The sequence below is a fragment of the Loxodonta africana genome, chromosome 8 (assembly GCF_030014295.1).
Source record: "Loxodonta africana isolate mLoxAfr1 chromosome 8, mLoxAfr1.hap2, whole genome shotgun sequence".
Taxonomy (NCBI): domain Eukaryota; kingdom Metazoa; phylum Chordata; class Mammalia; order Proboscidea; family Elephantidae; genus Loxodonta; species Loxodonta africana.
Window position 1 is genome coordinate 91,918,961 of NC_087349.1, and position 15,593 is coordinate 91,934,553.

Sequence of the window (15,593 nt, forward strand, 5' to 3'; positions counted from 1 at the left end):
CTCAACAAGATGGACTGACGCAGTGGCTGCAACAATCGGCTCAGACATAGCAATGATTGTGCAGATGGTACAGAACCAGGCTGTGTTTTATTCTGTTGTACAGAAGGTCGCTATGAGTGGGAACCAACTCGATAGCACCTAACAACAACCATCTCCAGCCACGAGCCCTCTGAGCATCATTCCAGCTCCCCTGCCTCAGGTCCGCTCTGTCTTGCACTTAGGGGCACTTAGGTGAACACAGCACTGCCTCCCTCCCCACCCCCCCACTGGCCTCCTGCTTCTGGAGGTTAGGCCCCCATGCCCAGCAAACACCAGGCTTACCCTGGGAAGTTCAACTGAGGGCCAAGGGGGCTGTGGTGTGTGCTGTGGCTGGGCAGAGGGGGCCGATGGAGTGGCATTCTCTGTACGATGGCCCCTGTCCTTGCCCTGGCACACTTCGACACTCAGAGAAGCCCTTCCCCTACTGGGCCTCAGTTTCCTACCTATAAAGTGGGGAGCAGTCAATATGTCCATGTGGGACTGTAGGGAGCAGGCCGGAGGTGGAGGATCCGGTGGGGGCTCAGTTTCAGCTGTCATCCTGGGCCCTTCCAGAGGCCCAGAGAGGAACCCTCACCCCTGTCCATGGCCCAGACACACAGATGCACTGCGGGCAGGTGGGCAGGGTCCAGGGCCGCTGACCAGCTTCCAGGCCCAGGAGTCCAGATTCTTGCTCAGTTCGTTGGTTGTGGCTGGGCCTCTGAGTTGGGGATGCTCAGGCTCAGGGTGGACTATGGGGGTCTGCTGGGGGTTCCTCTGCTCCCTGTCCCCCTTTGCTTTCTCTCTCCTCACACATCTTCCCCTTTTTGCTTCTCGCCTCTGTGTCTGGTCCTGTCTCCCCTCTTTCCAATTTCTCTCTTTCCCCTCTGCTCTCAATGTCTCAGCTGGGCATCTCTTTTACCCCTAAGTTTTGGCTCTGAGTCTTCTCTCTCTCTGTATCTCTCTGCTTCTCCCTCACTCCCTTTCTCTCCTGCTCCCTCCTTCCTCCACTCCTTCTCTCCCTTTCCCTCTGGACCCTTCCTTTCTCCAGGTTAGGCTGCCACTCCTCTATCTCCCTGTTGATCTGCCAGCTTGACTGCCTTGGAGAGGAAGTCCTAAACTATTTCCATCTTCCCCACTTGCCCCCAAGCGATTGGCTAAAATTGCTCTCTAGAAGCTTGAGAGTTCCTGGAACAGGGGCTTCCCAAATTCCTTGCCTATCTCAGGCCTCCCCTTGACCACATTGTGGACAGTGGTCCACGGCCAAGCTTTCTAGGCCTTCCGGTGGCTCTGTGAGCCCACCAGCTGGGGGCTATGGGATGTCCCCTCAAATGAAACCCAGTGGCTGGGCATGGCTTGGGTGCAGGAGGCCCTCTAGCTCCCAGGGCTGCAGACACCCAGCCTAACGCCTTTGTGGGGTGGGATGGGGATGCTGGGCGGGTAGGGAAGTGGTGCCCGCCTTCAGGGAGGGCAACGTCCACCCGCCGGCATCTGGCCCGCCCACCCCGCCCCGCCCAGAGGCCCTGGTTCTGCCCTCAGGCAGGCACCCCCAGAGTTTCATGCGCAGGGCGGGAACACCTGGATTTCTCTGGCTCCTTAAGTGGGGCCAGCTTGGAGGAATTTCCCAAAGCCTATTAGAGCAGTGGCTGCCTCCTGCCTGCCTCCTCGGCCTGGGCAGGGCTGAGGGCGGAGGGAGAGAAAGAGAGAGAGAGGGAGGGGGAGAGGAGGAAAAGAAAAAAAGTTGGCAGGCGGACAGCAAAGCTGTGTCTGAATCCATCGCCCAGGAGGCCTGTGCGGTGTGGGGCGGGCCAGGACTGAGGAGCGGCCTTCCTCCCTTTGTGCTCCCCCCTCCTCTCCCCCCCCCCCAGGCCCTATAAATAGGCCCAGCCCGGGCTGTGGCTCAGCTCTCCGAGGGAGTCAGCACCAGGCAGCAGCCTCCAGCCAAGCCCCCCGCCGCCAGCATGGCCACTGAGTTCAAGAAGAAGCTCTTCTGGAGGGCAGTGGTGGCCGAGTTCCTGGCCATGACCCTCTTCGTCTTCATCAGCATTGGCTCTGCCCTGGGCTTCAACTACCCAGTGGTGGGCAATCAGACCGCAGCTGCATCCCAGGACATCGTGAAGGTGTCACTGGCCTTCGGGCTGAGCATCGCCACGTTGGCCCAGAGCGTGGGCCACATCAGTGGTGCCCACCTCAACCCAGCTGTCACACTGGGCCTGCTGCTCAGCTGCCAGATCAGCATCCTCCGGGCTGTCATGTACATCATCGCGCAGTGCGTTGGGGCCATCGTCGCCACCGCCATCCTCTCAGGCATCACCTCCTCTTTGCCCAACAACTCTCTCGGCCGCAACGCGGTGAGTGGGTTGGCCCCAGGCTTTGGGGGTTCTAGAATAGGACAGAGAGGGCCTTGGACCCGCCCCTTTGCCCATTGTCCAGATGGAGACACTGAGGAACTGGGAGGACTAGAGGTGGCTGGAGGTCAAGCAGAGCATTGGGTCGGTGTTGGGGCTGGAACTCAGCTATGCCTGCAGGCTGCTTTCTGCCAGGCACTGTGGGAAGCTGAAACTTAGAGAATAATGGTCTTGGAAATGTCCCCTGTGGGGCATCTATTGTGGGGAATAAGCTTTGGAGGCAGCTAATGCTTGGAGGCAGTTAACCTTTGGGCCAACAGTGTCCTGCTGTTGGGCTGCAGTTTCTTTGCCCCCCTCAGCCCTGCCTGTGCCTCCAGCTCCCCGCTCCTGCAGCCGTAGGCCCTGAGGAATCTCCGGCCGCTATCCCCGGCCACCCTGAACTAGGTGCCTGGCCTGGCTGCAGTCAGCCTGCAAGTGTGTGAGCAGGACTTTCCTGGGGGCAGCACGGGCCTCTAGGCCACCACTCCCAGCTCTTGGCGCTCATACAGGTCCCCAAACAAACCACCTCCAAGGAGAAAGCCCTCTCCCACTCCTCTGCTCCGGAAATGGGACACAGAGAAGGGAGTGCTTTCTGGGGTAGCTTGGAGGTAATTTTCCTGGATTATAACGTGGGGTGGGGGCCAGGACGAAGAGCGAGGAGCTGGAGACACCTAGCTTCCTCTCTGGGTTCCACTCCATGGGCACTGTGAGGTATGGGGTGTGTGTGTTTGTGTGTGTGCGTGTATGTGTGTGTGTATGCGTGTGTGTGCACAAAGGCTTGTGTACATGTGTATTCCAGCATGGGTCTCCGAGCCTGTGTTAGCTGCGTGCACGCCTGCGTGTATATGTTTGTTTCTGGAAGTGTGCCTGTGAGCATGTTTTGTGCTGCTGAGTGTGTGTGTGTGTGGGCGAGCGTGTAACCTTGTAAGCCCATTGCTACTGGTTTTCATGCGACCTGTGCTGGGGTCACTAATGATAAGCAGATGTTGGCGACTGGGTGGCAGCTGTGGAAAAGAATTCCTCCTGGGCCACTTAGCACAGCTGGCAGCTAAGTGGCTGTCGCAGACCTGGGCTTTTCCAGGCCCTCAGCCAAGCACAAACTCAGACCCAGCTTGGGCCACAACAGGGGACAATCTGGCCTGAGAGGCTGGGAGGGCAGGACAGGTGGACGTCTCAGAGGGCGTGAGGGGATAGGCAATTCTCATAAGGAGGGAGAAAGGCAAAGGAGCAGAGAGAGGAATCGGATCTGGAGAACTGAGGCTGGTGGGAAGCGGGCAGGGCGGGTGGGTGTGGGGACGGCCAGGGAGCCAGCAAGGGCTCCTAGGAGCCAGCAGAGGGTGTTGATAGCAGCTGTCTTCTTGCCAAAGTTCCGACCCTGGCAATCCTGCTGGAGGCAGGCTGGTGAGCGGTGCAGAAGGCAGCTGTGGCGGAGCGGGGCGGGGGTGGGGGGGAGGTATTAGCACTTGTGTGTCACAGTGACACCTCACCTGGCCCCCTTGTTGAGCCAACCTCTGCTCAGCCCAAGATTGAAGATTAGCTCTGTGGGCTGGAGTTTAGACTTTAGCCAGAGAAGACGTGGCTGTGGTGGGTGTAAGGGACAGAGCTGGGCTATTCCGGGCCTCCAGCCTCAGTCTCTCCAGGGGGCCAGAGCCAGGTGATCTCAGGGAGGACTCTCTGGGTGGGTCAGGCTCCCACTGGGGCTTTGCTGGACATGATGGGGGCAGGGAGAGCATCCCCATGGGAGAGGGTGGGGCTTGAGGCTCCTTAGGCTGTCATCCTCCCCTCCCTCTTCAGGGACAGAACCTGTTCATCTGCTGGCAGAAGCTTTGCACTCTCTCATGTGGGCATCCTGGGCAGATAAGGGGAGGGCGGAGCACTTTCTGTGCCCCTCTTGATCTGGCCGTACTCTGCTCTGGTGCCCCATGCCCTCTCTGGCCTCTCTTCTTCGGAGTCAGCTTACACCCAGGCTGGGGCAGTTTGCAGACGGGGGAGGAAAAGGGGCATCCTAGGGTGGGGGCCAGAGAGGCAGGTACCTGTCTGCTGCTAACTTGTTGAGTTGCCTTGGAGCTGAAGACCCTGGAGCCTCAGGAGGAGATCCAGGATTTTGACTTTAGTTGTCTTGACACCTCTTGGCCATGCCCATACTACCAGCAGACCCGCTTTGTTCACGGAGCATGTGGCCGTTCCCAGGAAGGCTTGGCTGAGAGTGCAAAGGGATGGAACATTATCCTGTCCAGAGATGGAAGCTCAGGGTCAGGAGTCATATTCCACAAGCACAAGTCCTGGGTGTAGAAACAGAAAATGTTCCCCTCAAAGGATCCCATTGGACACTGGGCCCAGGATCTGAAGGGACCTGGGGGTGGCCTAGGTCCCTCAAGAGGGACAGAGACCAGTGTACCCAGCAGATGACACATTCTTTCCTCCATGCTTTTGGCAAGGCTCCACAGCCCCTCTGGCCCGGACCCCATCCTAGCCAAAATTTGGGTGGAGCGGGTCATGGGCATGGATATTTCCAAGGAAAAAAGGAAAGAAGTGGCAGGAAGTGGTTGGGGTGAGTCAAGGAGTGTCCCCCAGGGACATGGTGGGGACAACTTTCTCCTCACGAAGTCAGGACTTAGGATACGCCCTGGAGAGATCACGGCCTCTAGTCCAGCCTTCAGGGTTCCTCCTGGTTCTAAGTGCCAAACCCCAATCTTGGCCATGAGTGAGAGGCTCAGAAGCAGGGGTTGGTGCACTGGCCTGTCCCTACCCAGCTCAGTCGCTAATATCCTGTGTGGTTCTAGTTCTCAGCTACAAAAGAGGGATATAACAGCTTGTAAGTCCTGACTCTGCTGGCTTTTACACTGTTCCCCTCACTGGTTCCCTCATGCACTCTCCCTGCAAGCCGAGCTGGGTGATGGGTGCTGATTCTGGGCTGAGTGAGCCCAGCCCCCTGCCAGGGAAAGCCCATAGCCCAGGACCAGATAAGCCCTGTGCACAGCGGCCGGAGATAGGAGACAGGAGGGAGATAGGAGACAGGAGGCGGGTGTGATAAGCTGTGTTAGGGCTGGCTAGGGAGCTTCTGGACTTCAGGGATGGGAGGGCCAGGAAGGCTTCAGGGAAGAGATGCCACTTGAGCCTGAATGTGGAGAGAGGAGGGGGCTCATAGGCAAGTGGCAGTGCGAGACTGCGTCCTGGTAGCTGTTGGGAGTCGGACTGTAGTTGGAAGTTGGGGCTCTAGAGGGTGGTGAGGGCTCAGGATTCAGGCTGATGTCTTTCCGAGTCATGGAGAAGGCTGGGTCCCTGGACTGTCCTAGAGCTGTGACTTCGGTCCCCTGGGGGTCAGGCACAGGGCAGACCTCCTCTTGGACCTGCGGATTCCGGGCGTGACTGCCTGCAAAATGCTTCTACCTGCTGTACTTGGGGCTGATCTCAGTTCTAAATGCTCCCCTCTCCTTCCCCTACCCATGCCTCAGTTTCCCTAAACAAGGAGTGAGAGGTCCCCTCCATAGCACCAGTTCTCACAGGGTTGAGGGCCCCTCCTTTTTCCTCCGGAGCTTCGGGGTAGGCTGGGGAGGGGGAAGCTAGAGTTTTCCGACAGACGTCCCTGCCCAGGGAGGGGCTGGGGGCTGGGTGGTGGTGTCACATCTGGGACATATAATTACTGTTTCCAGGCAGAACCAGATGAGGGGGAGGGTGCAGAGAGGTGGGAGTTTTGTGGTAGAGACTTCCCTCGAGACGGAAAATTCTGAGGTGAGGCCGTTTTCCCCATTAGGGCCTGCAGAGCAGCCCAGCCAGCCGCTGGGGTTGCCCACCCGACACCTGGCCCCAATGAGGACCCTCTCTAGAATGCCTCATCTGACTCTCTGAGAGGGGACAGAGCCTGCTGGGGTGCCTCAGTCTGAGAGGACTTGGCCCAACCCAGAGTCTTGTCTGTGCCCCCCCCACCCCCCACGTGGCAGCCCTCCTCTCACACCGACTTCCCCTCTCTACCCCAGCGTTGCCCTGGCATGAGATGGAGCCATTTGTTCATCACAAGGGGGCCCAGGCAGTGCTCTCCATTTCTCTAGGGCTCCACCCAGCAGGTGCTTCTTCAGTGTTAGCCCCCCACGACTTGCCCCAGGCTGGTCAGGTAGCCCCTGAGATTGACTGAGGAAGCTTTTCCTGGCAAAGGAGGCCCTCAGTTCCAGCCTCCCTGGGGGCCATGGACCCTGCCCTTAAAAAAAAAAAAAAAATTTTTTTTTTTTTTTTTTTAAGGAAGCGCTAAAATCTGACATCTCCCAAACGACCAGGCTCTGAGCTCATATATCTCCACCCTCCATACTTCTTTACAGGTGTGGGCAGGAAAATGTTGTCCATGAGGCCCAGGGGTGTCCAGGGTCCCTCAGCCAGGACCTCTCGCTGGGGGACCGGAGGGGTCCCTGCCCACAGGGCTACATGGGATTACGGTTCAGTGGGGGTGGGCACACCCTAAGGCTGAAAATCCCAGTTCAAAGATGGTAGAGGGGACTGGAGAATGCCCTTCCGCCTTCCCCCACCACCAACTCTTCCAGCACCTGAACGCACATCACTGAGAGGCAGATTTCTGCTTGGTGTAAAGAGTTTATTTGTTTTAAGTGGGAGGGGGGTACCTCTGAGTCAGTTAGCCCCCTGTCATTAGAGGTGTGCAAGTAGAATCTATGTGGCAGAGGTTGCTCTGGGGGTGTCTGGCTGTGTGGGGTGCAGCAGGGTGGTAAAAAAAATGGGAGGTTCCATATTACACGCTTTGTGCCACATTGAGCCCAACAGCTCAGATGGCCCCATGGGAAAACCGTGCTCAGGTTTCTGGATCCTGGCCTGGAGGGTAGCCGTGGCTCTTGAGGGCAAGGGCCTACCCACACTGGCTAGGGGGCCAGAGCAGCCTGATGTCAGGCAGGGAGGAATCCTGGGTCTGTCTGGGGCTAAAATCTGGGCCTGGTCCCATTTTACTGACGGGACTGAGCCAGGCTTATGAGGAGTGGAGACTTGCGGGGGGTTGCATAAAAGGTCACGGCAGGACTATGAGCCCAGCCTCCTGCCTCCCAGCCTTTATTATTTTTGTTGCTCCAAAGTATAAACACACACACACACACATACACAGAGAGAGACATATGCAGTCATACACATGACACGTACATGCACACGGAGGACACACACGTGGGGCACGGAGCACATTCTCGAGTCTCGGTGGTCATACTCAGGTCCTGGGACCCATAAGAGTGGAGTGGGGCTCCTCCACAGAGCCTCTTCCTTTCTGCGGAGGGAGGGAGGGGGCTGTCCTGGACTAAGGAAAAGGAGAGAGGGAGGGAAGGAGGAAGCCACTGCTTTGTGTATTGTTTCTTGTCAGGAAGATGAAATGGCTTCTGGGAGCAAATAAAGGGCCCTTTGAGACCCACCGCTTTCTTGCTCAGGGAGTCCTCCTCTGCCCTCTCTCCCCTCAGCCAGTGTAGGTACCTGTGTGGGGGAGTGGTACACAGGCACATGGTGATGCACTCAGATACAAACACACAGCTGCAGCCACCAGGGACACAGGCCACACAGAGACGCAGACATATCACACAAAGACCCACAATGTACCACATAGAGATGCTGACATACCACATAGAGACCCCTGGCATACCACACAAAGACCCAGACATGCCACAGAGACCCCAAAGTACCACATAGAGACCCCCAACATATCACATCGAGACCCCCAACATATCACATCGAGACCCCTCACATACCACACAGAGACCCCCTGACGTATCACACAGAGACCCCTGACATACCACACAGAGACCCCTCACATACTACACAGAGACCCCTGACCTATCACCCAGATACCCCCAACATACCACCCAGAGATCTCTAACATATCATGAAGAGACCCCCAACATATCACATAGAGACCCCTGACATATCATACAGAGACCCCCAACATACCACACAGAGACCCCCCAACATATCACACAGAGGCCCCAAAGGTACCACACAGGGACCCCTGACATATCATACAGAGACCCCCAACATACCACACACAGACCCCCCGACATATCACACAGAGACCCCCAATGTAACACACAGAGACCCCTGACATACCACACAGAGACTCGCTGGCATATCATACAGAGACCCCTGACAAATCACACAGAGACCCCTGACATACGACACAGAGACTGCTGACATACCACACAGAGACCCCTGACGAGTCACACAGAGACTCCTGATGAGTCACACAGAAACCTCCAACATACCACACAGAGACCCCCTGACAAACCATGTAGAGACCCCCGACATACCACACGGAGACTTTACCACAGTAAGGAAAATGTCCTGTGTGATAGTGATTCTCAGAGATAGCTGAGACGTTATTGGCCAATACATAATTAGTTGGTCTAAATGTCCCACATGTGGTTAAAAGGAGTGTATATTCTTTAATTTGGGGGTGCAGGGTTCTACGTATTTTCCTTATATCAAGCTTATTCATTATGTGGCTCAAATCCTCCTGTTTGTATTACTGACATTTTTCCACTGCTTCATTCTACCAGTTTCTGAGAGACGATGGTTAAAATCTTCAGTGGATTGATCAAATTTTCCTCACAACCCTGTCAATGTTAGTGTTATTTTTTAGGCTCTATTGTTCAGTGTATATAGATGCTGAGAATTTTTATAGCTCTTTGATAGATTTTTCTTTTTTTTTTTAATTGCGTAATAAGCCTCTTAATCTATAGTTAATAGGAAAAAAAAGATGCATACCCAGGTGTGTGTGGTTATGCAGGCACTGGTCTATGAAAACATACAAAGTTGCGGATGCTCAGAGCCACATGCACACACCAACACCCGTGGAGGCAGTTACCTAGACCCGGTGTGGCCCGCTGAGGCTGTCTCACTGTCCAGTGCCGAGTCCTGGAAGTGCTGGGGCAGGCTGAACAGGCCTTGGTGTCTACTGTTCCCTGTTCCTGGAAAGCAGATGCTCAGAGACACGGTCAGGGTCCCTGGGCCTTGGAAGCTGCCTTGATTGGTCTGCTTACAGGCAACAGGGAGGGTTTGGGGCCCATTGCTCGGAGAATTCAGCCCTAGGCTATGCTGGGACATGCTGGCAGCCACAGAGCTACCTTCTGCCAGTTTCCAGGCCAATCTGGGAACAACCAGGTCTCTTAGCTGGCCTAAGGGTAGGCTGTGCCTTGGCCTGTGAATGTGGGGAGGCACAGACCCTGGGAGAGGAGGATGCTGGGCAAGCTTCATTCCTCCCTGGGCCTCAGCCTCCTCATTGGTCATCTTATCAAGGCCTTGCATGGGCTCCCTGTGAGGCCCAGAGTAGCTAAGATCTGGCCCCATGTCTCCCAGCCCTAGCCCAGAGTGCTTCCCTATACAGACTGCCCTTAGAAAGAGTGGGACTTCTAGAAAAGCAGCCTCCTTCCCTACTTCAGTCACCACGCAGCTGAGGCTCTCCTGAGTGCTCCAAACAGGGAGATGGTGAAGGTTCCACACTCCTGTCCTCTCTGAGCTTCCAGGCAGGGAGGGATGAGGCATCCACATATTAAGGCAGGAGGATTATTTCACTACAAAAGGTACAGACAGCTCAATGAGGGCGTGAGGGCATGGGGGTAGAAGTTAACTCCAGCGAGGGATCCAGGAGGGCTTCTTAGAATTAAAACAAAAAACCAAACCCATTGCCACCACGTCGAAGTCGACTCATAGTGACCCTATAGGACAGAGTAGAGCTGCCCCCGAAGGTTTCCAAGGAGCTCCTGGTGGATTCAAACTGCTGACCTTTTGGTTAGTAGCTGGGCTCTTAACCACTGCACCACCAGGACTTCTTCTTAGAACTGGTGGGGTCGAAATTGGTCCTTGACCAGTGGGTTTAAGTGGGGTAGGTGTGCAAACAGAGAGCTTCTGGTCCTTCTGATGCTTCAGAGCAAAGGTGTGGATTATGCCTTTGTTTATAATTGTATTCAATGGATTGTTACTTTTTTGGCCTTTATCAGTGAACTATAAGATCTTGGGCAAGGAAAACTACCTGGGGATATGTAAACCTTTTTTTTTTTTTCATAGCAAGTGACCACAACTGGGATTGGCTCAATTTAAGCAGCAGCTCATATTTAATGGATTGTTTTGAGCTTTCTACCTGCTCTTTCCTGGACACTAAGTTTCGACAGACTTTTGCGACCCCTTCCAATTCTGAATAATCTAATTTTTTCCAGGTGTAGATGTAAGAGAATGCAAGTGTATTTGGTGCTCAAAGGAGAGGATGTCAGTCAGCAGACACTGAAGCACCAGGAAGGTGGTGGTAGACTGGGTGGTGGTGGATTGACAGAGAAGGTTGCCAACCCACGTGGCTTTCAGCTAAGTGCTCTGGGTGGTCAGGAAGAGGGCATTTTCTGGAGTTCCCAGAGGAGGCGGCCGGCCATTCCCTTTCCTTGGAGCTCAGAGCTCTGAGCCTGGTACCATACCCTGGGGTGTTCACCTTGCATGGAAAGCTGTGCCTCTGGGTAGGGGTTGGGTCTCAGACCTGGAGGAGGAGATGAGCTCACAGAGGCCATAACAGTGAGAGAGGCAATGAGAGAGGCGGGGTAGGCGGGGAGTCTGAGGCTGAATTTGGCTTTGTAGAGGAGCCATTTACTCTGTTAATTAGCGAGGAAGAGCTGGTTTCAGGACTGCCGCCAGCCAGCAATTAGTCCAACCCTTTTTAAGAGCAGAGGAGAGGGGGAGAAGGAGCCATGAGCTTCCTGAGCGCTCAGACACACAGGGTAGCAGGCTTGACAGGTAGCAGGATATCAGAACAGACCTCCCAGCTCCCAGTCTCTCCTTTATGGAGCCACCCCAGCTGCAGACAGCTCCTCCCTTCAGCTCCAGCCACCCTCACTCCCAACCCCACACCCCCGCACTGCCCCCAGCAGAATTTATTCTGCCCCCTCTGTCTACCTGGGAACGTGATAAGACCTGGAACAAGAGCCAAACAGTGCCTTCTGCTTCTGCCGTAAAAAAACCCACTGCCGTTGAGTCCATTCCGACTCACAGCAACCTTACAGAACAGAGTAGAGCTGCCCCATAGAGTTTCCAAAGAGCGTCTGATGGAGTTGAACTGCCAACCTTTTGCTTAGTAACCATAGCCCTCAACCACTATCCCACCAGACTTTCCTCTGCCTCTGCAGCCCTCTTCAAAAGCCCTGAGACATTCCTATTACCTTTGAACCACCCAAGCACTCTGGACAGTAGGCTGGGGAAAGTAGATCTGTTTTACAGATAGTAAAACTGAGGACCAGAAGGGGAAAGCACTTGCCCGTGATAACAGATCCAGCAAGTGGAAGTCCGGACCTGAACTCAGGGTTGCTGCCTCCAAGGCCCAGCCTTGGGATCAGAAGAAAACTGGACACTGCCCATTGGGCTGGCTGACCCAAGGGACACAGCTCTGGGGTGGGCCAGGAGAGGCCCAGTGCTGTGGCTTCGGGGCAGGGGAGGGGATGTGAGTCATTTTCCCTGTAGCCCAGGGCTCCAGACAAAGGCGGGAAGAGAATTGTTCTGTAAGATGGCCTCAGGGTGGGGCCAGGATTTTGCAAAATGCCCTAGGCCTTGGAGCACCCTCATGCCCTCAGGGTGGGAGGTGAGACTTCCAGCTCAGGGCTATTTTATCCACACCAGTCCTGCCTGGGAGAAGGCAGCTTAGGTGGCCACATCTGGGCATCTTTGCAAGTGGGCCTTTGCCAATCTAGTCCAACTCCCCTGTGGTGAGTACACCTGGCCTCGGGACTCGCACATGGAGGCGGGTGCAGGGCTTCCTGGAGGGAGTCCTCGTTCAGCCCCAAGGGGAGGGCTCCATGAGCTCACTACAGTTCCCATTCCCTTCTTTTTCCATGAGTCATGTTTCTAAAAGTGACTCAGGAGCAAGTGGTAGCTAGACGGTGGTGGCGGGACCTATGTGGCCAGAGAGAGGGAGGGAGGGGCCGGGGTCCGGAGGGAGGGAAAGACAGGAGACAGGGAGGGCACAGCCAAGAAAGAATGGGAGAGAGAGAGACTGGACCAGAGAGAGACAGATAGAAGTGGGGAAGGAGAGGCAGAGGGCGGAGGCAGCCAGGGAGACAGGTGCAAAGGAGAGGACAGAGTGAGTGGGGAAGAGCTAACTGAAGGAAGGAGTCCTCCCCTGGCTTTGGGATTTTCAGATGTAGTAGGGGGTGGGGTCGAATGTACTGGATTTGGGGTGTAAAGCAGTGTCTCATCTGGGCCCCCCACCCATTTGCTGCTCCTCCCATGCCTGGGGCTCAGCCCCTTGCCCATGATCTTTTCTACCCTTAGGGTTCCCTGGCCTGGATGGGGAGCCCTCACTCCATCCCAGATCTCTCTGACCCCTAGGTTGGTGGGGCAGGGCCTCAGCAGGCACTAGGGGTGAAGCTCCAACAACAGGTGGGGTGAGGGGACAAGGCCTGAGTTCTAGATGCTGGGCTGCTGTTTCCTGTGTTGCTTGCTCAGGGCCTGCCTCCTCTGGGTGATGAGGGGCTGCAGTGATGGGCTCTGAAGGTGGCGAGGGTCTGGCCCTTGGTGCCCGCGGCTCAGGACCTGCAGCACAGTCCCACCTGTCCTGCTCACTGGGCTGCCCCTCTCTCTGCAGCTGGCGCCTGGTGTGAACCCAGGCCAGGGCCTGGGCATTGAGATCATTGGCACCCTGCAGCTGGTGCTCTGTGTGCTGGCCACCACCGACCGCAGACGCCGCGACGTCGGAGGTTCGGCCCCCCTGGCCATCGGCTTCTCGGTGGCTCTAGGACACCTGCTGGCGGTGAGTGGGAGACCTTTCCAGGTGGGGGTGGGTGGGGCAGAGCAGCCCAGGGAACCGGTGGGTGGACCTCAATGTGGGCAGCGGATGGAACCCCCGATAGGGCTCACGCCATGGAGTCAGGTTGGGTTGGGTGACAGGTCAGCTCCTCAGGACTGGAGGGACAGGATCCTGCACAGGACAGGGAGACACAGGGCCCTTGTGACCACTTTTCTGGATCACGTCCCCCTCTATTTCTGGGTCTAGTCATCCCATTCTGCCTCCACTCACTATTACATGGTTTTTGTCTTCTTCCTTTCTCCCTCTCTCTCTTTCTCTCCCCCCCACCATGGCTGCTTCTTTCTGTCTTTCTGTATCTCTCCCTGTCTCTCTCTTTCTCCCTGTCTTACTTTCTCATCATCTTTGTTTCTCTGCCTCTAATCCCTCCCTCGGTCTCATTTTCCTCTTTGTTGTCCCTCCCCCTCTTCCCTTCTCCCTGACTCTCCCTCCCTCTCGGTGTCTCCCTCCCTCTTTTTTCTCTCCTCTCTGTCTCTCCCTCCCTGTCCGACTCTCCCCTCACAGATCGACTACACCGGCTGTGGCATCAACCCTGCTCGGTCCTTCGGCTCCGCAGTGATCACCCACAACTTCGCCGACCACTGGGTAGGCAGTCTTGGGGCTACCCCATGGAGGGGGGTGGGAGGCTTCCCACCACACGGCCAGCATGACCCACCCATGAGCTGCCCTTCCCCATCATGGGGGCTTGGGAGACAGCTGGGCAGAGACACTGTGACTGCTGCATAGATGAGGAAACAGACCTGAGAAGAGGCTGAGGTTGGGTCACACAATGAGTAGAGGGAGGGCTGGCCCTGCCATCCCAGCCCTGACCTGCCCCCTCGTGACCTGGCTCCATGTCTTTCCAGCAGCATGGATGACAGCATGGGTCTGAGTCCTGGCTCTGCCACTTTCCAGTTTCCAGAGCAGGCTGCCCACCCTCTTGGAGCCTCTGTTTCCTGAGTTGTGTTATGAGTATACGGTGGAACCTACCTCATGGGGATGCTAGGCAGATGAGAGGAGCCAGAACTATAAATCAAACTCAGCACTGAGCAGAAGCTCAGCGGATTTCAGCTGTTGTTGTGGATGTTTTTGCTCCAGGCCGAACTTTTAAGCAAACTAAACCATCTCTGTAGGTGTGGTGTTACTTATACAATAACACACACACGCACACAAGCACATGCACATACACAAACTATTTCTGTGGCCCTACTGAAGCTGGGTGGCCAGTGGCTGTCCTTAAGAAGAAGCTGGTACTGACCAGTGCAGGCCACCTGTGCCGAGCCACAAAGAGCCAGGGAAATGCTGTGTAAATGGGCTAGTTCTGGGGCATTTGGGATTGGCATGCTTATTAAGGCAACAGGAAGTCTTAGAGAGGACATGCCATTGTCTTTCCACACTGAAGGGCTGACACCATGTGGTTGGAGGCCACAAAATCCTCCCTAAGTCCGAATGTCCCTCATGCCCCACGGGCCACTTCATCCTTCCAGTGGCTGTCAACTCAATTCAAACTCACGGTGACCCCATGTGTGCCAGAGTAGAACTGTGCTCCACAGAGTTTTCAATGGCTGATTTCTCAGCAGTAGATTACCAGCCCTTTCTTCCGAGCTGCCTCTGGGTGGACTCGAACCTCCGACCTTTCTGTTAGTAGCCAAATGCACTAACAATTTGTACCACTTGCCACAGGTACCTGAAATTCTACTGTTAGTGCTTCATGCTTTGGAGTTGAGCATTGCCCACCTCTTTCCCAGGCCACACTGAGAAGAGGTTCGAGAGAACCCTTCCAATGTGGCAGTGAGAGAGGGAGAAAACTCGAGAAAGATTTCCAAGGGCGGCACCGACCAGATGCCCTCTGACCTGGCCTCTTCTGCTTCTAGATCTTCTGGGTGGGGCCGTTCATCGGGGGAGCCCTGGCTGTGTTGATCTACGACTTCATCCTGGCCCCGCACAGCAGCGACCTCATGGACCGCGTGAAGGTGTGGACCAGCGGCCAGGTGGAAGAGTATGACCTGAATGCGGATGACATCAACTCCAGGGTGGAGATGAAGCCCAAATAGAGGGGGGCCTGGCCCAGGCATCCACCGTGGAGGCAGGCGGCAGGGGCGGGGTGGAGGGAGGGGAGGGGTGAAATCATATTATAGACTCTGACAAGCTGGCCAAAGTCACTTCCCAAAGATCCGCCAGACCTTCATGGTCAAGCATGATTTTGGGGATTTCTGTCACTTCCTTTCTCTTTCTCTGTTTCCTGGCCTCAGGGCTTCTTGGGGACCAGTCATTTACTCCTCTGAAGTAATGGAGGAGGTGAAAGAGAGGGCCCTGCTTGCTAAGTTGTCCCCTCAGGGTGTGTGCCGGAAAGTTCTCCCTCATCCCAAAGTTGCTCACAAACTCATATACCGCAGGTGCCTGGGGTT

At 55.7% G+C, this 15,593-nt stretch overlaps 1 protein-coding gene across 1 annotated transcript; it reads left to right on the forward strand.

Annotated features, from left to right (window-relative positions):
* The first annotated feature begins 1,843 nt into the window (after positions 1-1,843).
* Positions 1,844-15,322, forward strand: AQP1 (aquaporin 1 (Colton blood group)). The gene is made up of 4 exons (XM_003407001.4): positions 1,844-2,366; positions 12,988-13,152; positions 13,711-13,791; positions 15,060-15,322. The coding sequence occupies exons 1-4, from the start codon at positions 1,977-1,979 to the stop codon at positions 15,237-15,239; spliced, it is 816 nt and encodes a 271-aa protein (XP_003407049.1). The 5' UTR covers positions 1,844-1,976; the 3' UTR covers positions 15,240-15,322.
* The last annotated feature ends 271 nt before the right edge of the window (positions 15,323-15,593 follow it).